General features: G+C 36.6%; 1 protein-coding gene across 2 annotated transcripts; it reads left to right on the forward strand.

Moving 5' to 3' along the window:
* The first annotated feature begins 1,251 nt into the window (after positions 1–1,251).
* On the forward strand, positions 1,252–23,384 carry LOC123549542 (NFX1-type zinc finger-containing protein 1-like). Of its 2 annotated transcripts, XM_053545248.1 has the most exons (3): positions 1,252–1,386; positions 4,738–4,882; positions 9,418–23,384. In XM_053545248.1, exon 3 carries the CDS (start codon positions 9,423–9,425, stop codon positions 15,795–15,797), a length of 6,375 nt encoding a protein of 2,124 aa, XP_053401223.1. In that variant the 5' UTR covers positions 1,252–1,386; positions 4,738–4,882; positions 9,418–9,422; the 3' UTR covers positions 15,798–23,384. The 2 variants fall into 2 exon arrangements, with proteins under 2 accessions (XP_053401223.1, XP_053401224.1); XM_053545249.1 differs by lacking the exons at positions 1,252–1,386; positions 4,738–4,882 and adding an exon at positions 9,246–9,296.
* The last annotated feature ends 758 nt before the right edge of the window (positions 23,385–24,142 follow it).

Consider the following 24,142-nt stretch of genomic DNA (forward strand, 5'->3'; position numbering starts at 1 on the left):
ACTTAGCCTTCCTTTACAGTGGAATCGAGAGCAAGGCATCAACTGTTCAGCTTCCAACAGAGTATTGCCCCTGCAAACCGCATGCTCTTCATAACCTTACCACTTAGCCTTCCTTTACAGTGAAATCGCAGAGCGAAGTATCAACTGTTCAGCTTCCAACAGAGTATAGCCCTGCAAACAGCATGCTCTTCATAACCTTACCACTTAGCCTTCCTTTACAGTGAAATCGCAGAGCGAAGTATCAACTGTTCAGCTTCCAACAGAGTATTGCTCCTGCAAATACTGCATGCGCTGGCCACTGCAGCACGCACTTTCCAATTTACCTCGTCGCCAATGTTGTATTTTAGGAGAAAACATCTGTCCAATATAGGACTCGAACCCACGACCCCTGCTTGCAAGTCAGGTGCGCTACCAACTGAGCTAATCTAGCAAATATATTTTTGCTTTCATGAAAATTTATCTGATAAAAACCACTAAATATATTTTCGCGAAAATTTCATGAAAACATTCTTTATGTGGTCTATCATAATTTCATGCTAAGATATTTAACTAGTCTTCGTGATATGTTTCTGTTTTCAAGAAATCCTATAAATAACGTGAAAACTCGCTTCATTTTAACTAAAGTTTTCATGAAAATTAATAGCTAAGTGGTGGCAGTTTTATGCCACGCTAATTTTCATTCAATTGACAAGGCTGTTGAACAGTCGAGCGTTGCTGTCCTCCGGCAGCTCTTGTTGAGAAAAAACTTCATAGTTACAAACTAAGTCGTCAAAGTATTGATATCAAGTCAATGGGTTTCAACCACTAAAAGCTGGTGGCTGACTGACATCACTCCCTTTGTGCGAATTCTTAAAAAAAAAAAGGTAGATTCTAACATTTTTAAGTATAATAATATCCAATAGATTTCTATTTTGCCGGAACTTTTTCACCATTTTTTCTTCTATTTATATTCATATTTGATAATAATTATGCCTATTAAGTCATTTCTCGATGAATCAGCAGATCAAACACACCTATAATATTGATATTATTAAATCAACCTTACCAAATATAAATTACAGGTATTTACATATTCGTGAAACATCGGTCATCTCCGTATCCTCGCTAAAATACAACAAACATTTATTTTTCGATTAAGCTCTGGAAGAATGTCTGGATACGAAGTATGGTCTGCTATTTTGCAAAAAAAAAAAAAGACATTGATCTATCGCGTTAAATAATTCATTTTCCTTGTAGGGTACTTTCGGTTTTAGTTCTATGAATACGGCTATCTGATTTTCCGAAAATGTTATCTGCGTAAACAAATTTAATTTAATGGTAAAACGTTTTTAGAAATTGTATCGACTGAATGCTGAAAACTGGATACGTGGACTTCCGCATAATACGGTAAATATCAATATATTAATTGTATTATGATTATTATATAACTTAAGATACTGATAGTTTAAAACAGGTTAAGGGAGTGTTATAGTTTGTTGATACAAATGTGTATTGATAGCATGGATGAATACTGATAGAAGAAATAATTGAAATAAGATTAGGGTAGGCCTAAGTCAGAAAAACTGAGCTTAGATGGATAGGCGCATATATTTCTGTTTCACACTCACAGCCTGTTTAGACAAATAACTTCCTTTTTCGTAGAAATATGGCGTAACTCGACACCAGCGCATTGTTTTTTATGGCACGGTTTTAAGCCGAGAGTGTACCAGTTTCGGATCGAGACATCGTTGTTATTGACTGCCGCACCAGGTGTTTCTTTATAAAACGTGTTTTTAATTCGTCGCTGGTGCATTTTGTGCTGATCTATATAATAGGTTTTTACCACAGGTGCTTGAAGCTCAACATCAGAGATCTAACCTGCATATATAGATTCTATATTTTATTGATTAAGCTTCAAACACTTGTGTGTGGTTTTTACCCTTAAAGCTACTTTCCATAGAATCACAAGCAATCTTATCATTTGTCTATATTTTCTTTATGGTTTCAGACTATACAAATAGCAATTATTTTATCTAAATTCCATTTTGTTACTTTGTCATCGCTTATTTTCCTCGGGGTACCGAAACCTATTTTTAGAATGTGAAATTGAAAGTAGACTATGATAATCAAAAGAGCGCACACTTAGCTGGCAAACAGTAACAAAATGCAGTAAGGCTTCTGGGTAAAGAAATTAGGTACTTAACGGCGAATATTCTAATATACGGCCTTATATGCAATGTAAATGTTCGTTGGGGGTATATTCAACAGCTTAAAGACAAACTGTCAGGGAATGTGACACAATTCATTATACATGAATTTAAACGTGATGTTAATTTTTTTTAAATGCATGTAGGGCAACGCGCATACTTTGAGAATGAATAGGGTGTATTAATCAATTTTGTATGTAGCTGTCAAGGGAGAAACGCCGTTAGTGAATATCATGAAGAGCAAATAGTTACTATGCCAGGGAATATGACACCACTTACTGTACACCATTTTAAAGGTATTTATATTGTCTTTCAGATGCTTGAACACGCAATGTTCTATCTTTGGGAAAGTACTTCTAACGGCATTCTCATAGAAGACATAAGGTAGAAGATTGAATGAACTACCTAAATCATACCAGAGATAAAAACCTGGGCCACAATAAATTTGAAAGACAGTAGATATCTTTAAATACCTGTAAAATGATGTATGATGAATTGTATTATATATTCCCTGAAAAGGATCCTGTGCCGCACATTTTTAAGCTCCGTCGACCAATAAACGTTAGTGTTTGCAAACGGTGTTACTGCTGTTTCTGTTACTGTTGGCCAAAAAGTGGTTATCTTATAACTGTTACACGTGTCGTAGTTTACAATTGAAATCTTTGAAAGTACGCCGAATTTAACAATTATCAATGTTTCACTATTGAAACCAGAATTATTAGATCACGTACAAGTAGAATTATTTTTTCTATAACGAAATTTAATTAGAGTGTGGAAAGCAGCTTTAACAGGATCAACGAAGACAATATGCGTTACCAGTAGGCCTATGCTTATAAATAACACAAAATAAACACACATAAAACTAGATTTGTGTCCATAGGACAATATTATCTCAACTTCATGTCACTGTTCATGGCAGCATGATTCTATGTGAAACATTTTTTTAAAGAAATATGCAACATAATCTTAAGCTCTTAAACTCTATGTGTATGTCTGACTATATAAGTCAAGGACCATAGTTCTGGTCTGGCTGAGTGAAGTCATTGACAGTAACACTGGTCTGGGTCTGTGAAATCCCATTTAAAATACAAGATGTCGACTTCACATGCTGAATAGCAGTCCTGTGAGGTTGATGACTCTTGGTCTCTAAGTGCCCCTCTTGCCACGAAAAAGAAGCTTTGTCCGTCCGTCCGAGTTTTTGTCGTGTACATCACAAAAAGTATTTGACCAATAGTCGTGTAGCTTGAAGCCTTCATAGGATTATTACTCTTGAGTGTGAAGCTGTGCGCCAGGTTTTTTTTTTATTTTCACAAACTAAGACCAGAGTTATGGTCCTTGAAAGTAAAAATTGTTCATGAATTTAGTCTAGACGTTTGTGCCGTTCGTTTCTCAAAACGTATTTGTCCTAAAGGCATGAAACATGATAGGGTTGTTGTTCAACATGTGAAGTTCAAGTTGTACACCCGATGTTGTTTTTTGGTGGGACGGGGATGGGGTGGTGGGGGATGGGGGGGATTCACTCCGCCAGAACAGATTATGATCCTTGACTTAGTCAAAATCTGCAAAAAAGGTCTTAAGGTTTGTGCCGCAAATCATGTGACCTGTCATGAAACTTTATAGGAACGTTGTTCAGCATGTGAAGTTTTGTTGTTTTTGACTCGTCTGAAAAGGCAATGACGGAGCAGATTTGTCTGTTCTGTTTTTGTCAGAAATATTGTCCACAGTATCTGACAAAGTAAATTTCACACTTTTACGTACAACACTTGAAAAGCGTAAGGATTTTAAGAACAGTTTTAAGTAGATACGATTTTTTTTATGATACGGACTAAGAACTGTTTCGATCTGGCGGGATTATCCTTATTTCAAAGATATATCGACCCACAATGCAAATATGGCGAAATCAGCATGTTATTCTTGTGCAAATTACAGATCCTCTCCAAATACCGATTTGGGATTAAAACCATCTGAAGTGGTCTCTTTCTACAGCTGAACATCATGCGAGAAAACAAAATCTTGCATAAAAATGGCTATAGCTTATTACACGCAAGAGCCATAATTGTCACCAGAAACCCTTGTGTACCTGATCTGAAAACCACACCTGTTAATACGACAGTACACAGCTTTTTTTTTGTATTGTTCAAAAAGGTTTAACTGGATTTGTTTACTTGTATTGATTAGACATACTAATCATATTTGTTTACAGTTATGTCAATATACATGCTATGTCTGACCGACACAAACAGCGTTATTCGGGATGAATGCTTTATCAATTCACTCAGCGTTGCACAAGACGCAGAATGAAAATTTGATCACTGTTGCATAAATCTTTCGTATAGCTAAAATACTTATAACACGTTATCACTGATTTGCCAACTTAGTTGTGTGGTATAGGTCATTGCAGGTCATGAAATCGTGGTTAATACGGCTGCCCCGGAAAAGTAAATAAATAATGTCGCCGCATTTTAAGATCTGTATTTATCAAAGTCAGTTTGACATCTATAATTTACTAGTTTGTTTCAATTACAATACCTTCATAAATTTAATGTTGCAGGTTGATATCATTTTATCAAGGACATGCAAACAAAGCTGATTATGGTACAGTCACATGCATAACTTAGACGAAGTGGATATGAAATAAAGACACGTGATTTAAAAAATGAAAATGGACATATTTCTACACTGCAACAATAAATGAGGTAAGTCGTAGAACTTTCTAGACATTTAATGAGATGCTGTGAAAACATTTTCTTTCGTGGTCATGAAATTTCGTGGTTTGGGTCAAAACAGCTATTTCATGGGGATAAAAATTCATGGATTGAAACTTTTAAACGTAAAATGAAAAGAAGATACTACTCTGTTGAAATTAAATTTCGCTAATTGACTCCGAGAAAACGACTTTCCCCACAATAATTTTACAGTATGTAGATTTTTTAATGAATTATCAGGAAACATTTTTACCATTTTGCAACAGTAGATCTAAGTAGTATCTGTTTTGTTTGATTGTGAATGAAAAATGCGCAACACATCTCTTAATGTCTTTCCTTTACATGTTTTGGTTAAGTTTCATTTTGTTCACGACAATGCTTCACTACATGCTGACATAGTGACGACAATGCTTCACTACATGCTGACATAGTGACGACAATGCTTCACTACATGCTGACATAGTGACGACAATGCTTCACTACATGCTGACATAGACAGTGACGACAATGCTTCACTACATGCTGACATAGTGACGACAATGCTTCACTACATGCTGACATAGTGACGACAATGCTTCACTACATGCTGACATAGTGACGACAATGCTTCACTACATGCTGACATAGTGACGACAATGCTTCACTACATGCTGACATAGACAGTGACGACAATGCTTCACTACATGCTGACATAGTGACGACAATGCTTCACTACATGCTGACATAGTGACGACAATGCTTCACTACATGCTGACATAGTGACGACAATGCTTCACTACATGCTGACATAGTGACGACAATGCTTCACTACATGCTGACATAGTGACGACAATGCTTCACTACATGCTGACATAGACAGTGACGACAATGCTTCACTACATGCTGACATAGTGACGACAATGCTTCACTACATGCTGACATAGTGACGACAATGCTTCACTACATGCTGACATAGACAGTGACGACAATGCTTCACTACATGCTGACATAGTGACGACAATGCTTCACTACATGCTGACATAGTGACGACAGTGCTTCACTACATGCTGACATAGTGACGACAGTGCTTCACTACATGCTGACATAGTGACGACAATGCTTCACTACATGCTGACATAGTGACGACAGTGCTTCACTACATGCTGACATAGTGACGACAGTGCTTCACTACATGCTGACATAGTGACGACAATGCTTCACTACATGCTGATATAGTGACGACATTGCTTCACTACATGCTGACATAGTGACCTAATAATCATCTGATACGCAAGTACTGTTATTTAAAGAAAAGGTACCCGACTCCCTCTTTTGTAAGTTTGTGGGTTATTGAATGACGGTAAATACATATGAAAGGTTACCTTAGTACTTTGTAGAAGGCTACAAGTATCAGTTTTTAACTCTGTATAAGAAGTCACTGAGCTCTACCGGCTTAATAAGAAGTGTACAAAACGAGAAGTTGTGACTTTGATCCCCTTATAAGGCTAAAGTTTTTCAAAAGAATATGTGATACTGAAGTCAAGATATATATAAATATATCTTGTACCACAGTAAGTAATTTTTTAGGGAAATTGGTCGATTTGTTGCCATAAACGGGGAAAAACACTTATTGAACGTGTGCGTCTAGATCATGTACGCAAGTACTGTTATTTAAAGAAAAGGTACCCGACTCCCTCTAAAGCTTGTTTATTTTGAACCCTGAAGAAGGCTAATGTAGCCGAAACGTTGGTTAAAAATAAAGTGACTTGTTTTAAAAAGTTTTTGTAGTTTTGATTACTTTTAATACTTATATTCTAGATCATGTTGAAATTCGCACTTTATTACATTACAAACAAGAGGGCAATGATGGCCCTAGATCGCTCACCTGTGTTTCAGAGCTTAATGTAGAAAATGTGCAGCTCTGAAAGAGGATTGTAATATGCTTCGGATGACTAAGTTCCAGAGGCAGTAGAAGCTGATTAATAAATTAGGTACAGTTAAAAAAAACTATGCTTCTTAGGTTTTTAGAATGGGGTGTAAAATTTATACAAAGGCAGCTGGAGCTGGCTGTTAGTGTTCTGGAAGGTCTATTTATAATGGTTATCTGCATCCAATAGTTCATGAGAAGAAGCTGTTTACGGTATTCCTTTATCTTGCCCAAGTGGCCCCTAAAAGGGACCGTTGCCCTCATTTGACTATTTTAGAAGAAGACCGTACAGTTATCCTACAGACTAAGTTTGATGAAGACCAATCAATTTTTCCTTGATTACAAGTCAAAGTTATTTCTGTTTTTACCTCTAGCCCTAAAACGGACCGGATGCCTCTATAATGAACACATTTGGGGGCGGACCTTATGTTGATGATACAGACTAAGTTTAATGAAGATCCATCAAGCAGTTTATTAGAAGTTGTGGAAAGATATTTCTAGTTTTAGCTCTAGCGACCTTTAAAAGGGAACATGTGCCCCCATTTGAACAACATTTGGCGAAGCCTTTATAATAATGCCAAAGACACACATTGTTGTAGATCTGTTCAGCAGTTCATGAGAACAAGTCGTGAAAGGGTATTTCTATTTTTAGCTCTAGGGACCAAGCTTCCCACATTTGAATAAATTTGGGAGATGATCTTACAATGATGTTTCAAAGTTCGGTGAAAATCTAGCCTTTCATGAGCAAAAGTCGCTTACAGATATTTCAATTTTAAGCTCTACTCGCCCCTAAAAGGTACTGGGTGCCCCAAATTTGAACAGATTTGGGAGTGTACCTTACAATAATGCAACAGATCATGTTTAATTAATAAAGATTCTACGGTTAATAGACGTGAACAAGTTGTTGAAATGCGTTTCTTTTTTCCAGCTCTAATAGGGTCGAGCACCTCTATTTAAATAAAATTAGGTGAAGACATTATAAAAATGCTATAAAAGCAAGTTTGAAGAATATCTATCAAACGTTTTATGAGAAGAAGCCGTTTTAAAGATATTTCTATTTTTATCCTTGGCCCGTAAAAGGGATCAAGCGTCCCAAAAGGGAAAAATTGAGAAATGGCGTTACAGTGATGGTGCACACCAAATTTGATGAAGATCCATCAATCGGTTCACGAGAGGCAGTCAGCACAAGTTTTTTATGCCCCCGAAGGGAGGAAAATTTGTTTTCAACTGTCCGTCCGTTCGTTCGTTCATTCGATCGTTAGTTAGTTCGTTCGTCACAACGTTAACTTTTTGCATGAAGGCACTTTACTCGCGAATCACTGCACCCAGGACCTTCAGACTTCACATGCTGATAGTACTTATTGAGTACACGACCCCTACTGACTTTGGGGTCACCAGGTCATAAGTCAAGGTCACCAGGTCAAAGGTCAAGGTGCTGCGGGGGCATTTGTCACCATTAGTGACAGCTCTTGTTTTTTTTAGCTAAGGTGGCTCCTTAAAGGGGTTATCCTAAAACATTTGAACAAATTTGATAGAGGACCATGTCAGGACTCAACTAACAAAGTTTGATGCAATTCTGACCAAAAGTTTCACAGGAAATTTCATTTGAAGATAAGGACGGTGAGCGATCATAATAGCTCATCCCAAGCCCTTCGTGTTTGGGTGAGCTGAAAAGAAATTAGAAGTAACTGAAGAAAAAAATCTAAAGTTTTTTATTAACGTGATTTTAAATATTATTAATACCGGATACACTCACTGATAACGCTATCCTGGGGCATGTAAACTCTGGGTATTGCCACTTAAGAATTCGATGAGTGGCACAGTTTTTAGTCACAACAGTAGAACATGTGTGAAGACCACTCAAAATAATGTTCACGACTGTAAAGCCTGCTCTTCGCGTTTCACTGTTAATAGATAAAATAATATCTGTGTTGAGAGACCGTCATATTTTTTATTTACCAAGGATCGTCTTTACAGACAGGAATCACTGTTTTACACGTTTTAAACAAAATGGTTTTCGACAAATTTCCAGCAAGTGATCGTTTCATATACGAGGGGTTGCTACCTAGCAGTTTATTGAACTATGAAGTGTTGCTCTAGTTAACTGATCACCGTTACATAAGCGTTTTAAAATGGCATTAACTCCATATCAAATATTGCGGGTTGCATTGAATTAGGTAAATTATAAATACCTTAAACATAACATGACTTGGCATTACATTATTTTATTTCCACGTACACCATGTGCACAGATTATATCTTTCATCATATCGAACATTAACATTGTTCGCATATTGTTTAGGAACAATCGACCTTGGTAATGAGCTTGCATGTTATTAAAAAAATTAAGACATTGCATTCATAATAAATTAAAATAAACTTAAGTCAAATATAAACTACCAGTCTGATCTTTGAAATGTGAAGGACAACTTTTTAAGTCACGCAGTAGGAGTTTAATATGATGAAGAAGGAATTAAATTGCACTGTTTTATATTAGAAGTACGTTTCGGTCGTTTTTAACGATTAAAACGTTCATATTTAACCAACTGTAGACATTGTCATCTAATATCACCTGCACATTTGTTTCTAATTGAAAACATAAAATGTTTTATATTTTCAGTTTTGATGGCATCACTTGATGATGAAAACAACACAGGGAAGTTATTTCCGCTTCCAATATATTATGAAAATGATGGTTTGTCAACAGAAGCTAGTATTCAAGGAGAAGAAGGAGGTCGAGGCCGAGGACGAGGTCGGCCGCCATTGGCAAGCAGAGGTCGATCACGTGGCCGCATGGGAGATAACTTCAGTGATGATAGACCAAAACCAAACAATGAAACAGATGAGACTAATGCAACAAGTGGGACGAAAAGGCAACATCGAGGAAATCTCTCACATCGTGGTCGCGTGAGAGGCGGCAGACGCGGAGGTACATCGTGTGAACGTCCCCGCAGGAGCAAAGATGGAGAGTTTGACCTACAAAACAATGAAGCACAGAGTGCTAGAGGAAGAAGGCCTGCATCACATGATAGACGACCAAGGGATGAGAAACCACCTCCAAATGATTCTGACTCGGACAGTGGTACAACACAATCGGTAAAATCTAATAGCATTAAAAAGCCCTCTAATTTTAGAGGAAATGTTATCAAGTTTTCACAGAGGGACAACCCTGATGAAGTTCTTTTAGATATGGTTCACTCCCGTAGTGGATTTGTTGAATTTATCCGTAAAACGCCAGAACCGAGGTTAATATATCATGTAATACTTTTGTTGTGCAAGATATCCGAATCCACTATGTTGGCATATCGAAGGCAAATACTTGAAGAAGTTGAAAAAAGTTTTCTTCACAATTTAACTGATTTGCTCAACAATATAAGTATGAAAGATAAAAGCACCCAGTCCCTGTGGAGTTTTGATGATAACCTGATCAGATTTTTGAGTAACGTGTCAAAATTAATAAGCGTTATCATCACAACTTTACCGTCATCATTGAGCAAATGCAAGAGTGTGATAACTGCATTAAAAGAGGTAAGAGATGAACATAATGTAGATGGTTTTGAAGATGCACTGAAAGATGTCGAGGAAATTTTCAAAAGGGAAAAGGAAGCAAGGCAAAAGACAGAAGAAGCACGTGAATCAAGAAAAGTAAGGAAAGTAAACTTAGGTGGTATATTACCGGACTTTGAGGATATGGGACCACCCCCGGACAACTTTCGAGATATGTCAATTTTTCCAACTTTAGGAGATTTGCAAATAGATGAAAAACCTTTCCTCAGAGCCAATAAAGCAAAGGGCAAGTACGATGATTTGGACACGTACCTTGATATCCAGTTTCGGCTACTTAGAGAAGACTATGTTCAGCCTCTTAGAAAAGGTGTTACTGAGTACAGAAATTGTATCAAAGAGGGAATACAAGTGAAACGACTACGGGACATTCGTCTCTACCATTCTGTTCAAATATTGCGACCAGTTTGCTCAGGCAGAGGAATCAACCATATACTTCAGTTCGATATAACATATTTTAAGAAGATGAACTGGACTTCATCAAGGAGACTTCTGTATGGTTCACTTGTTTGCCTGTCAAAAGATAATTTTGAGAACGTCTTTTACGCCACAGTAACTGAGAGAGATGCCAAAGAATTGAGTGATGGGTACATTCAAGTGTATTTTGAAAATAAAGAAGATATGCTTCAGATTCTTCCAAATGATGTATTTGTAATGGCAGAAACAACAGCTTATTTTGAAGCATTCCGATATGTTCTAGAGGGTTTGCAAGAAATGGATGATAAAATGCCTCTGCAACGTTACCTCATCGATTGTGAAACTACCCTGAAACCACCCAAGTACTTGCTTCATGCTGGAGGACCAAAATACGACTTTACTTGCCTATTAAAGGAAGAAGAAGCAATTTCAAAATTTCCGGTGCTTAACACACCACTATGGCCATCGGCAACGGATCTTGGATTAGATTCATCGCAGTATGAGGCAATACAGAGAGCTATTACAAAAGAACTAGCAATTATCCAGGGACCACCAGGAACTGGGAAAACATATGTAGGGCTGAAAATCACACAACTGCTTCTCAACAATACCAGCTACTGGAAAAACAAACAAGAGTGCCCAATATTAGTCGTTTGTTATACCAACCATGCATTAGATCAGTTTCTTGAAGGAATCAGTCAGTTTACTGATGGGAAGATAGTTCGCATTGGTGGAAGATGTAAGTCAGACACACTGCAACCCTTCATTTTACGGAACATCAAACAAAGTAGGAAGGAAAACAGAGAAAGATCGTTCCGTGTTATGCAGAGCGAAAGAGACTGTAGAAGTCAACTGCGAGAAAGTGAACGCAAAATTGAACATATAAGTACGCAGCTGAAGAAGACTTCAGCCAAAATAATTTCATTCTCACACCTAAGTCAGTTTATGACAGATCGACAGAAAGTAGCTTTTGAAGTTGGTAGAGCCGAAGAATCATTGAAAGACTGCTTATCTGAATGGCTTGGAGTTGTTGGTAAGCATAGTGTTACAGAAAGTGAGAATGGTACAGAGGGAGATAAATTTAGGCGTGTTTGGAAACTGGCCATACTTGAAAATGTTATTGAGCTCCCTAATCATGAACAGAATTCAGTAATTGACGTTTGGGATCTTGATCTTGGTAGACGTGCGGAAATTTACAAATCATGGATCTCGGAGTTGACCGAAAACATCCGACATCAGCTACACAGTGTAACAGGATCAGGTGATCAGACAGATGATAAAACAAACTATCTTCGCACTCTTGTTTACAAAGTACATGAAACGATACTTGATGTAGAAATATTGCTGAAACATGTGACAAAATATATCACTCGTCAACAAGTCTACACGCTTATTGCTGGCAAAGTTGTTTCAACTGACTTAGTCATGATGCATTGGCTGAAACTGACAGGAAAGAAAAAGGATATACCTTCCATACGAAATGCTCTGGAAAACATTGCAGACAATGACGGTGGTCACAATCAGAATGAAGAAATCAAAAGTGACGATGACGATGAAGACTTAGAAGAACAACGGCAGCTGGATGAAGATGACGATTTTCTGTACGATTTTGATAAAACAGAAAGAAAGAAAAAGCCAAAACCTATCAAAAATGATGGAGAATGGCTTGTGAAGTTTGATGAGAGGAAAATGGCGCACAAGATTAGAAATTTGTTGAACTCGGCAAAGAAATTTACTACTGAGAAGGCAGACGCGTTAGAAGATATGTGGAGACTGCAAGCAAATCAACGCCGTGATCTTTATTGTTACTGGGTACAGATGTATCGGCAAAAGTTAAAAGCTGACGTGAAAACCCATGAAGAAGAGTTTAATAAAGCAACTGAAAAACTTGGAGAAGTAAGAGACATGGAAACGCTTGAGATATTAAAAGAAGCTGACATTATGGGGATGACAACAACAGGAGCGGCAAAATATAGGAAACTTCTCCAGTCAGTACTTCCTAAAATAATAATAGTGGAAGAAGCCGCAGAAGTACTAGAATCACATATTGTGACAACACTAAATTCAAATTGCCAACACCTTATACTTATAGGTGACCACAAACAACTGCGACCATCTACAACTGTTTATGAACTTTCAAAGAAATATAGTATGGACGTTTCTCTTTTTGAAAGAATGGTACGAAATGATGTTCCATGTGTGACTTTGCAGGAGCAGCACAGAATGAGACCAAACATTTCATCATTGTTGAGACATAAAAGTCTTTACCCTCAACTCAGAGATCATGAAAACGTTCTTAAGTATGACAATATAAAGGGGGTCGATGAAAATGTCCAATTTATTGACCACGAGGAGCCGGAAGCAACACAAGAAGATTCTACAAGCTACTCAAACCCTCATGAAGCAAAATTTATAGCTGCAATGTGCCTATACTTTCTAAACCAGGGTTATGCACCAGAGCAGATCACAGTTATCACACCTTATATGGGTCAAGTATTACTGTTGCGCAGGGAAATGCCAAAGGCAACTTTTGAGGGTGTACGAATTACAGCGGTTGATAATTTCCAAGGTGAAGAAAATGATATAATTTTACTGTCACTGGTACGCAGTAGTTCATATGTTGAAAGAAGAAAAAGAGGAAGAAATATGATAGGGTTCGTTGGCATCGAGAACAGAATATGTGTTTCCCTGTCTAGGGCAAAGAAAGGACTTTACGTTCTTGGCAATTTTAAATTGTTGGAAGAAAACAGTTCAATGTGGTCAGACATGGTACATGATATGAGGAATAAAGGTCTTGTGAAAAGTAGCGTAACGTTGCGCTGCCAGAATCATTCGGAACAAACTGTGTATGCCGAAAAAGCATCAGACTTTGAAAAGGTACCAAACGGGGGTTGCAAAAAGCCATGCGATGGAAAACTTCCATGCGGACATAGATGTCCAAAGAGTTGTCACGTGATCGACAGCGATCATAAGAAGGCTTCATGTGTGATGCCTTGTAATAAAGTTGTGTGTGAACAGGGTCATAAATGTACACAACAATGTTGGCAAAAGTGCGGGAAGTGCAACACGTTTGTAGAGAAGAAAATACCTATGTGTGATCACAAAGCAAGAATGCCCTGTCACATGGACCCATTCCAGTGGAAATGCAAGGTGTCTTGTGACTTCCTCTTACCTTGTGGACATCCCTGTAACAAAACATGTCATGACTGTGTCTCAACTAAGAAGCATGAAAACGTTTGCCAAAAAGAAGTCACGAAATTTTTGCCATGCAAACATACTGCAAAAATGAAGTGTTTTGAGAATGTTAGTGCGTTTGTATGTAAAACACCTTGTAATGAAGTACTGAATTGCAAACATAAATGTTCGGGAACATGTGGTACATGTTTTTATGGGAGGATACACAAAGGCTGTAAAGGAACATGTCGAAAACGCTTACCTTGTGGACATGAATGTACATACCCGTGCAGTGACTTTTGTCCGCCTTGCCGTAAGCCGTGTGGATGGATGTGCTCACATGGATTGCTTTGCAAAAGGAAATGTTGGGAAGAATGTGAACAGTGCAGAGATAAATGCAACTACAAATGTAAGCACAATGCGTGTGAACAAGAATGTTACGAAGAATGCCGAGATGACCCCTGTGAGGAACGCTGCATGAGGAAACTAAAATGTGGACATTTGTGTAGTGGACTTTGTGGCGAAACGTGTATATGCATCATGTGTCAAAGTGATTATTTACGTAATGATATTGGCGAAACGTTTGACAGTGGTTCAAGATTTATTCAACTTCCTAACTGTAACTGTATATTTGAGGTCCATCGCCTTGAGTTAAACTTGGAGCGCGAAACAAGTTCCCGGCATGGAGACCTGTGTAAACACTGTCCACATTGTTCCAAACCTATCACAAAAGATTTGAAACGGTATACAAATATCTTGAAGCGAGCTCGAGCGAAAATTTCCGATAAGTTTCAGTCTTTTGTTGGTTCTGTGAATGACAGAAAGAGGGAAATATTGAAGATAACTCGAGAGTTCCAATCACTGAAAAGTTGTGGTCTTACTGACCAAGAAATAAAACGTCTACTGATTCAAATAGACAATCCTAATAACTTTGGTGCTTTGCACATCGCGACAAGAAAAGTGGAGAAGCTAAAGCAATTCTTACCTATCTACAATGATGTAAAAAATGTCGAGTCTTCGGGAATAGCATTCACACAAGCACCGGAAATAGAAAATCTGGTTAATCCACAACTTCTACGAGATATGTTAATAGAAGGACGAAAGTTAACGACAAAACAGTTTTGGGATGAAGTAGGGATGGAAATAGAAAGACTTCGCCTAGTGATGGATCTGTTCCTTTTGCGAGAGTACTTCATTCTTAAACAAAAAGATAACAGTAAACTAAACACACTGTTTCAGCTCGTGTTTGAAGTTCTGTCAAACAAAATGCTAAACGGGGAGGTGTTACTTGCATTGAAATCAGCACGAGAAACACTTCAAAGTTTACGAGTTAAAGACGAGTTAGATGAAAGTATCGTCACACAACTTACAGTTCGGTTGTTGTATTTTAAGCCTGATGGGAAACAAAACAGATCGGACGACAGAACTGAAACCGCTACAGGTACATTTCACAAAAACACACACGATGCCCAGTTTGACAAAAAGACGGGGCAAGAAGCGAACAGAGAAGATGTTGTTAATTCAACTCCTCAAGTATTGCGTCTTAAATCGTCAAAACGGAAAACGGATGATTTTGTAAGTACATCGTCTGTAAAGAATCTGTCTGAGATATCTGAACATGCTTGCACCGAAACGTCCCGAGAGGCCTTTTATTCACCGACTCATTTAACTGAAGGAGCAGGTGGACATACATTGAAAAATTCGTCTGCGTTCGAAATGTCTCTAGGGTCTGATTCGGTCGAACCTGTGAAAGTTACAACACACAGTTGTACAGACAAACATTCCATTGAATTATCTTCTGATTTCGAGGTTGTTTACGAGAACGACTTTAGCACAGAAGTTTGAATATGATTAATAATTCGGTGTTCAAAATGAACGTTCAGATTTTTCACTTTAAATCTATTTAGAATTTCTTTAGTCATACAAAGATCTTGATTTAAACAATCTGAATATCGAATTTACTCAGTTCACAAAACTCAAGTCATGTGACTGATGTGTTTTAATTAACTTTACAAGTTTATGAAATTAGATGACAAACGTATCACAAAGCATTTGAGTAACGAACTTTGATTTGTAGATCCTAATGTTTCGTTGCTGTAGAATAAACAGATGTATGTTGCATAATTTAAATCTTCTTAAAATAAGAACGCCCTAATGCTATTAAAAATATTGAATGAATATTCAAATGAAACTGCAATGGAGTTGTGTCAAAAAATAACTTTACTATCATCTTAATCATACTATTAGTCAGTAAGGTATATTGCTATAGTAGTTCTGTGATGACTTAAGCATAAAGTGCTCATGATGAGCTTTTAGGATCGTTTTATGCTTGCCGTTCATCCCTCTGTCGTCCACAATTTTAATAACGAGGATCTCCTCCTAAATCACCAAGCGAGTATGAATCAGACTCTGCAGGAATGTTCTTTCGATGAACCGCTTGCAAATTCCTTAAAGGTCCAATACTAAGGAAAGTGAACATTTTAATTTCTTTTAAAAAGCACAGAAACTATTTCATTTTATTGGAAAATGAAAGTTGGTATGTAGAAATTCGAAATAAATCGCAGTATATGTACAATTATTTTTCTATGAAGTATGAAGAAAGTTAAAAAGACCTGGGGGGTCATTCTGTCGATTCATTGAAATTTCAACATAATACACATACATTTTTTTGAGTTCCAAAGACCTTCTGTAAATTTTGACCTGCCAATCTTCATTATTTAGTGTCTTGCAGAAGTCTATGCACTGGCTATGAAAAAAATTGCCAACTCACTTTCCCTTAGTAATGGACCTTTAACATCTAGTTCATCAATGCAAAATTCTGGCTGGCTGCCGTAGTAACCAAAAGGAATGTCAAAACATTTTTGCGATTGTACAATACATCTCTTTCCTCTTGCACGAAAACTTCGGAACGGCATACAATTTTATGTTACTAACATAATCTTGTATCATGAGTATATTACCTTTCGCATTTCTTTTAGACTTTTATGTTTCATATGCGAACACTGGTATTTACATTGATTACATAAAAAGATAATGTACTTTCTGACCATGATGTTTAGCCAATTTTGCGTTAGAAAGGCTATTGTTTATTTCGAGGGATGGTATTCATACAGATTTATTTATATAATACCAATGTTTTTATGTATCTATGATTCTGCTGAATTGACTGATGTTGTTGCTCTGTACTGTGTGACTTAAATATGTAACTATTGAAAATGAGACAGATTACTAAATTACAAATCAATAGACTAGATTGTATTCTGAGAGTAGATGATTGTTATGGAATTGTTTGTATCTGTTTTATAGTTCCACTTTTGTGCGTATTCGATTTTTGTGCACATAATAATAGATGACAAATATTATGTCTCTGTAGCAATTTGTATTTCCACAATATAGATATTGTAATTTCTTTTTAATTGTATACTTAAAAGGTATATCATCATCTTCCACTGAATTTTATCATGAATGTAGGAAATCCTAATCAAATGTATGTAACCTTGCTAATAATATGTAGTGCTACGCAATGAAGTAAATTGATTTGCTTAAAGTTTGTTAGTTTTTGTACTAATTCGCAATTTGGCGTTTTATAAATTTATTAAGCGCATTGTTGTTACCTTACGTGCACCATTGTTTGTGTACATAAATATGTTAATTTTATTTTCATGCCCCCGGCATCTACTGATGCGGGAGGCATATAGTGATTGTCCTGTCCGTCCATTCGTCCTTACGAGGCTAACCAAATGGAACCGTTTCTTCTAGCATCAATACCTCTTACTAGAATGACTTGATACTAATGCAGATGTAACCTGTGACCATTCCTCATCTTCAGACATGACCTGACCTCAGTTTGACCTTGAACTTGAGCTCGTTTTGGAGGTTGCTTTGTATCGACAAGGATGCCATCGGAGGCATCAAGCGTTTATTGAACGCAGCTCCTTGTTGTTTTTAGTTTGTTTTGTTTTCAAAGATGACGTTTGAATAAATGTTCCTTTAACACATTTTATTATTCATTTTTTAGTTTAAATATCATTCATTTTCGAATACTGAATTAAAAGTATAATGATAGGATACAGATTACTGACTTAATTTGTTATATACATGTTTGTTTCAACTCGTGAATCACTTCAAGTGTAATGGTAGTTTCTTAAGAATATGTCAGCTTTAACACACGAAACATGACACTTTAATATTTACCCTGCTAAATTTCTTTAATGGACTGGTCCATCATTCAACCTGGGCATTACCATTTATGATTCAAAGGGGTATTCACTGAAAAATTATTGACTGAATAGCGAACAGTGCAGACCATGATCAGACTGCATGGATGCGCAGGATGATCTTGGTCTGCAGTGGTCGGAAAGACAGAATCACTTGCCGCAAGCAGGCTAAGGGTTAAGCTTCGTTGTGTTTTTCTTATTCTACAAAACAATAAGCATGTTTATTTCACGTTTTCCAGTGTGAGTTTTGTCTTCGTGGAAAATAACTTTATTCAGATATTTCAAAAATTCATAAGTCAATTTGTGTGAATACATGTTAAATTATTTTCTGATGTAGTGAAATTTCAATCAAAATTATTGGCTTGTGACTAAAAATAGCTTATGTTAGGAAAGTGTAATAACATACTGCAGAATGATGTTTTGTAGAGTTCTTAGTATGTGTTTTTTCTAGCTCACCAGAGTACAAAGTGCTCAAGGTGAGCTATAGTGACCGGTCATAGTCCGGCGTCCGTCGGCATACGTCGTCTGTCGTGCGTCAACATTTGCCTTGTGGACACTGTAGAGGCCACATTTGTGGCCCAATCTTTATGAAACTTGGTCAGAATGTTAGTTTTAATGATCTCTAGGTCAGGTTTGAAACTGGGTCATGTTGGATCAAACACTAGGTCATTAGGCCAGATCAAAGGAAAAGCTTGTAAACACTCTAGAGGCCACGTTTGTTATCCAGTCTTACTGAAACTTGGTAAGAATGTTTGATCTCTAGGTCAAGGTCGAAGCTGGGTCATGTTGGGTCAGAAACTAGGTCAGGAGGCCAGATCAAAGGAAAAGCTTGTAAACACTCTAGAGGCCACTTTTGTGACCGAATCATTATGAAACTTGGTCAGAATGTTTGTCTTGATGATCTCTAGGAAATTTACGAAACTGGGTCTTGTGAGGTCAAAAACTAGGTCAGTAGGCCGGATCAAAGGAAAAGATTGTGAACATTCTAGAGGCAACATTTATGACCCAATCTTTATGAAACTTGTTTAGAATGTAAGTCTTGATGATCTCTAGTTAAGTTCGAAACTGGGTCATTTGTTTTCAAAAACTAGGCCAGATCAAAAGAAATGCTTGTGAACACTCCAGAGGCCACATTTGTGACCCAGTCTTTATGAAACTTGGTCAGAATGTTTGTCTTGATGATCTGTAGGTGAAGTTTGAAACTGGATCATGTGGGGTAAAAAACTAGGTCAGTAGGCCAGATCAAAGGAAAAGCTTGTGAACACTCTTAGAGACCACATTTGTGACCCAATCTTTATGAAACTTGGTCAGAATGTTTGTCTTGATGATCTCTAGGTTCTGTTTTGATCTGGATCATTTGGGGTTTAAAACTAGGTCACATGGTCAAATCAAAGGATAGGTTTTTGAACACTCTATATAGCTAAAGGCAACAGTTGTGAAACAATCTATATGAAACTTAGTCAGTATGTTTGTCTTGATGATCTTTAGGTTGAGTTCAAAACTGGGTCATTTGGGGTCAAAAACTAGGTCAGTAGGTCAGATAAACTCTGATGAGCGATATAGGGCCATCATTGCCCCATGTTTTAATCTCAAAAATGATTTTTTATAATTTTAAACTGCGTATTTTTTTCTCAATAGCTTATCGAAATTGTTCGATTCGATTGTTGTTGTAAATGTCATACTATTTATCCTGTATGTTTCTGGTTTACTTTCCGTCAAAAGAAATTTGCACCCGGTGTTGTTATATGTTCTGGTTCTTTGGGATCTTTGAGTCATTCAAATATGTTTGATGTAGCGTGTGATTTCATTACCTCCCCTGAACAGACACAGTCAAACCGAGTGTGCTCATAATTTGCGTTGGATATAGTTAACATGTCAAATTATTATAATGTATAAATTGATATTAATAACATTCAATTGGAAGATTAACAATACCTGTATGTTTAAAGTTTAAAACTGCACGAAGGTGCTGATACATATATATTACTATTTACTAATGTTTAAAATGACATTTCCACGAAAAAGTTATGCCAGAATCTGAAAAGGCAGTTATTGTATCCAAAGGTGTATGCAACTTGTACACAAGTTTGTCATCGTTTAATGAGAGTGTAATAAAATATTATTTACGTTTACCAGAAAGTTCACCAGTTGTTTTATTTGTTTCATTGTAGATGGTTCATTTAAAAAAAAAGTTTTATTTTGAAAATTTATGAAATGAATGTATAAAGCATAGAGACATATGCCATTTCGAAAGGACACTTTTAATTTTACACTGACATTCTTATAGAAAAAAAGTAAAATTAGCGAAACTATTGCTTTTTAGCTCACCTGTCACAAAGTGACAAGGTGAGCTTTTGTGATCGCGCAGCGTCCGTCGTCCGTGCGTCCGTCCGTTAGTGCGTTAGTCCGTCCGTAAACTTTTGCTTTTGACCATTCTAGAGGTTATATTTTTCACGGGGTCTTTATGAAAATTAGTCAGAATGTTCATCTTGATGATATCTAGGTTAAGTTCGAAACTGGGTCATGTGCGGTCAAAAACTAGGTCAGTAGGTCTAAAAATAGAAAAACTTGTGAACTCTATAGGCCATATTTTTCAAAAGATCTTCATGAAAATTGGTCAGGATGTTTATTTTGATGATATCTAGGTCAAGTTTGAAACTGGGTCACGTGCGGTCAAAAACTAGGTCAGTAGGTCTAAAAATAGAAAAACCTTGTGACCTCTCTAGAGGCCATATTTTTCATAAGATCTTCATGAAAATTGGTCAGAATGCTCAACTTGATGATATCTAGGTCAAATTTGAAACTGGGTCATGTGCCGTCAAAAACTAGGTCAGTAGGTCAAATAATAGAAAATCATTGTGACCTCTCTAGAGGCCAAATTTTTCATGGTATATGTATGAAAGTTGGTCGGAATGTTCAACGTGATGATATCTAGGTCAGGTTTGAAACTGGGTCACGTGCCCTTAATAACTAGGTCAGTAGGTCAAATAATAAAAAAATCTTGTGACCTCTCTAGAGGCCATATTTTTCATGGGATCTGTATGAAATTTGGTCTGAATATTTATCTTGATGATATCTAGCTCAAGTTCGAAACTGGGTCAACTGTGGTCAAAAACTAGGTCAGTAGGTCTAAAAATAGAAAAACCTTGTGACCTCTCTAGCGGCCATACTTTTGAAAGGATTTTCATGAAAATTGGTCAGATTGTTCACCTTGATGATGTCTAGGTCAGATTCGAAACTGGGCCATGTGCCATCAAAAACTAGGTCAGTAGGTCAAATAATAAAAAACCTTGTGACCTCTCTAGAGGCAATATTTTTCAATGGGTCTTCATGAAAATTGGTCAGAATTTTTATCTTGATGATATCTAGGTCAGATTCAAAACTGGGTCACATGAGCTCAAAAACTAGGTCACTATGTCAAATAATAGAAAAAACGACGTCGTACTCAGTTCAAAACTGGGTCATGTGGGGACAGGTGAGCGATTCAGGACCATCATGGTCCTCTTGTATTATTTATCATATACCAATTAACGATATACTAAATGTTATGCTACCATTCACGGAGAAATGTTTTGTGCAGATTGTCGATATAAGTATATTTAGAATTTTATCACTTGACTGAAATTATTTTTACACATATTTAGACAGACTCTATTATAATTAACTACCCGCAGTGTGTGTTAGGTATTGTTGGAGCACATACTTTTACTGCGTTAATAACGCGTTCTTATGACATGTATGTATTTTCATAGATAAATCATTGCAATTTCTTTAAATTTATGTGCTTTGATTTTTCTTCTTTGTATTGTAAAAATTTGGAATGTGATTTATAATCGAACATTGAAATGCAAAGTTGATTTGATTTAAGTATAGCTTTATATTACATTTGTAACATACATTTGTTTTGTTTGAACGTTTGTATCATTTTGCATCTTGTGGTACTTGCTTATGTATATAAGCTTAACAACACAGATGTAACGAATCATTTAAGATAACATAACATCCCTCCTTTCTTCTTTTGTGTGTGGGTGCACTTAAAGTTGTCCTTGTCTGTCCTCTGGCTGTCTTTGCCTTAGTCAAAATGTGTATAAAAGGGTATAAAACTTTGTGTCGTAGCCTACATATCTTAAACATTTGACACAGAATCAGGAAACATCATAGTAGTATTATTAAGCCTGTGAAGTTGTGCACATTGGATTTTATTTCAGAATTTTGTCAGTCATGTCAGAATAATGGCCCTCAAACTCAGAAATATGCATAAAGGGCATATAACTTTGTATCGCATGTATCTAAAAAGTATTTTGCTTAGAGTCATTCAACATTTGGGGATTGTTAGCATGTGAGCCAGAGTTATTGCCAATGATTTTGTAAAGTGCTTAAAAGTTTGTTTTGCATGTATCATAAAATATTTTTCACCTAGAGTCATCATATCATGTGTTTTTTCCATTTCACTTTGCAAGACTAGAGTTTTGGCCCTTGACTTAATCAAGTTCCATGTATATCAAAATGTACTTGAGATAAGGTCATAAAACTTAAGAGAAGTTTTGCATCTGGTGTTCTCTTTTGTGATTTCGCTTAGCGATTCAGAGTTATGGTCCTTTACGCAGTGAAAATTACGCATGAAATGCTTAAGAGTTAGTGTTGCATATGTCTTGAAATATTTTAACCTAGAGTCATGAAATCATGTACAATAACAGGAGTGGTGGCACCAGCGCCCTATGGACACACATTTAATGTTTACTTGATATGGGAAAACATTGCTATCGTGGTGTCAATGACCTTTCAGTTAATATATTCTAATTTCATCCGTGTTAAGTAATTGGCTCACCCAAATAATAACATAAACAAGTTTTTTTATCGATCTTCGCAACTGAGGATTTTTACTTAAGAAATATGAACCGTTTAGATTCGATGAGATTTTTTTCTTGATAATAAAGAAATGATCACGTTCATTTCACTTTTTCAACGTAAATGTATTTTTAGATAGATAGATAGATAGATAGATAGTGAAAAAATGTTGAAAACAAATGTTTTGTGTTAAATTTATAACTTTCTGCACTGTTAGTTTAAAAGTTTATCTTCATTAGTGTATTGCAAAACAGAGCTAGTTTTATTATTTACTTATCAAGATTGCAGTATTGCAATTTGAATTGCACATGTTTGTAATATTTTGTTGGGTATAAATAAAACACATAAAAATAAAGGAAAATTTGAATTTGGAATGTCATTATATAACTGTGCTTTTCATATCCAGTTTTCTCAGTGACTGCAGTTATAATTTAATGGTGTTTTTAAAATTCCTTAAAGCGTTCGAAATAAGTAAACTTCTAGTTTTTAGCTCACCTGAGCACGAAGTGCTCAAAGGTGAGCTTTAGTGATCACCCTGTGTCCGGCGTCCGTCGTCGTCCGTCGTCCGTCCGTCCGTCCGTCCGTCGTCAACAATTTGACTGTTAACACTCTAGAGGTCACATTTTTGACCCAATCTTAATGAAACTTGGTCAGAATGTTACCCTAAATAAAATCTTGGACGAGTTCGATATTGGGTCATCTGGGATCAAAAACTAGGTCATCAGGTCAAATTAAAGGAAAAGCTTGTTAACACTCTAGAGGTCACATTTTTGGCCCAATCTTAATGAAACTTGGTCAGAATGTTACCCTCAATAAAATCTTGGATGAGTTCGATATTAAGTCATCTGGGGTCAAAAACTAGGTCATCAGGTCAAATCAAAGGAAAAGCTTGTTAACACTCTAGAGGTCACAATTTTGGCCCAATCTTAATGAAACTTGGTCAGGATGTTACCCTCAATAAAATCTTGGACGAGTTCGATATTGGGTCATCTGGGGTCAAAAACTAGGTCACCAGGTCAAATCAAAGAAAAAGCTTGTTAACACTATAGAGGTCACATTTTTGGCCCAATCTTAATGAAACTTGGTCAGAATGTTACCCTTAATAAAATCTTGGATGAGTTCGAT

This window comes from Mercenaria mercenaria, chromosome 6 (genome assembly GCF_021730395.1).
Source record: "Mercenaria mercenaria strain notata chromosome 6, MADL_Memer_1, whole genome shotgun sequence".
NCBI lineage: Eukaryota > Metazoa > Mollusca > Bivalvia > Venerida > Veneridae > Mercenaria > Mercenaria mercenaria.

Coding starts and splice junctions, on each gene's coding strand:
- LOC123549542 (XM_053545248.1), top strand. CDS start 9,423: ATGGCATCACTTGATGATGAAAACAACACAGGGAAGTTATTTCCGCTT.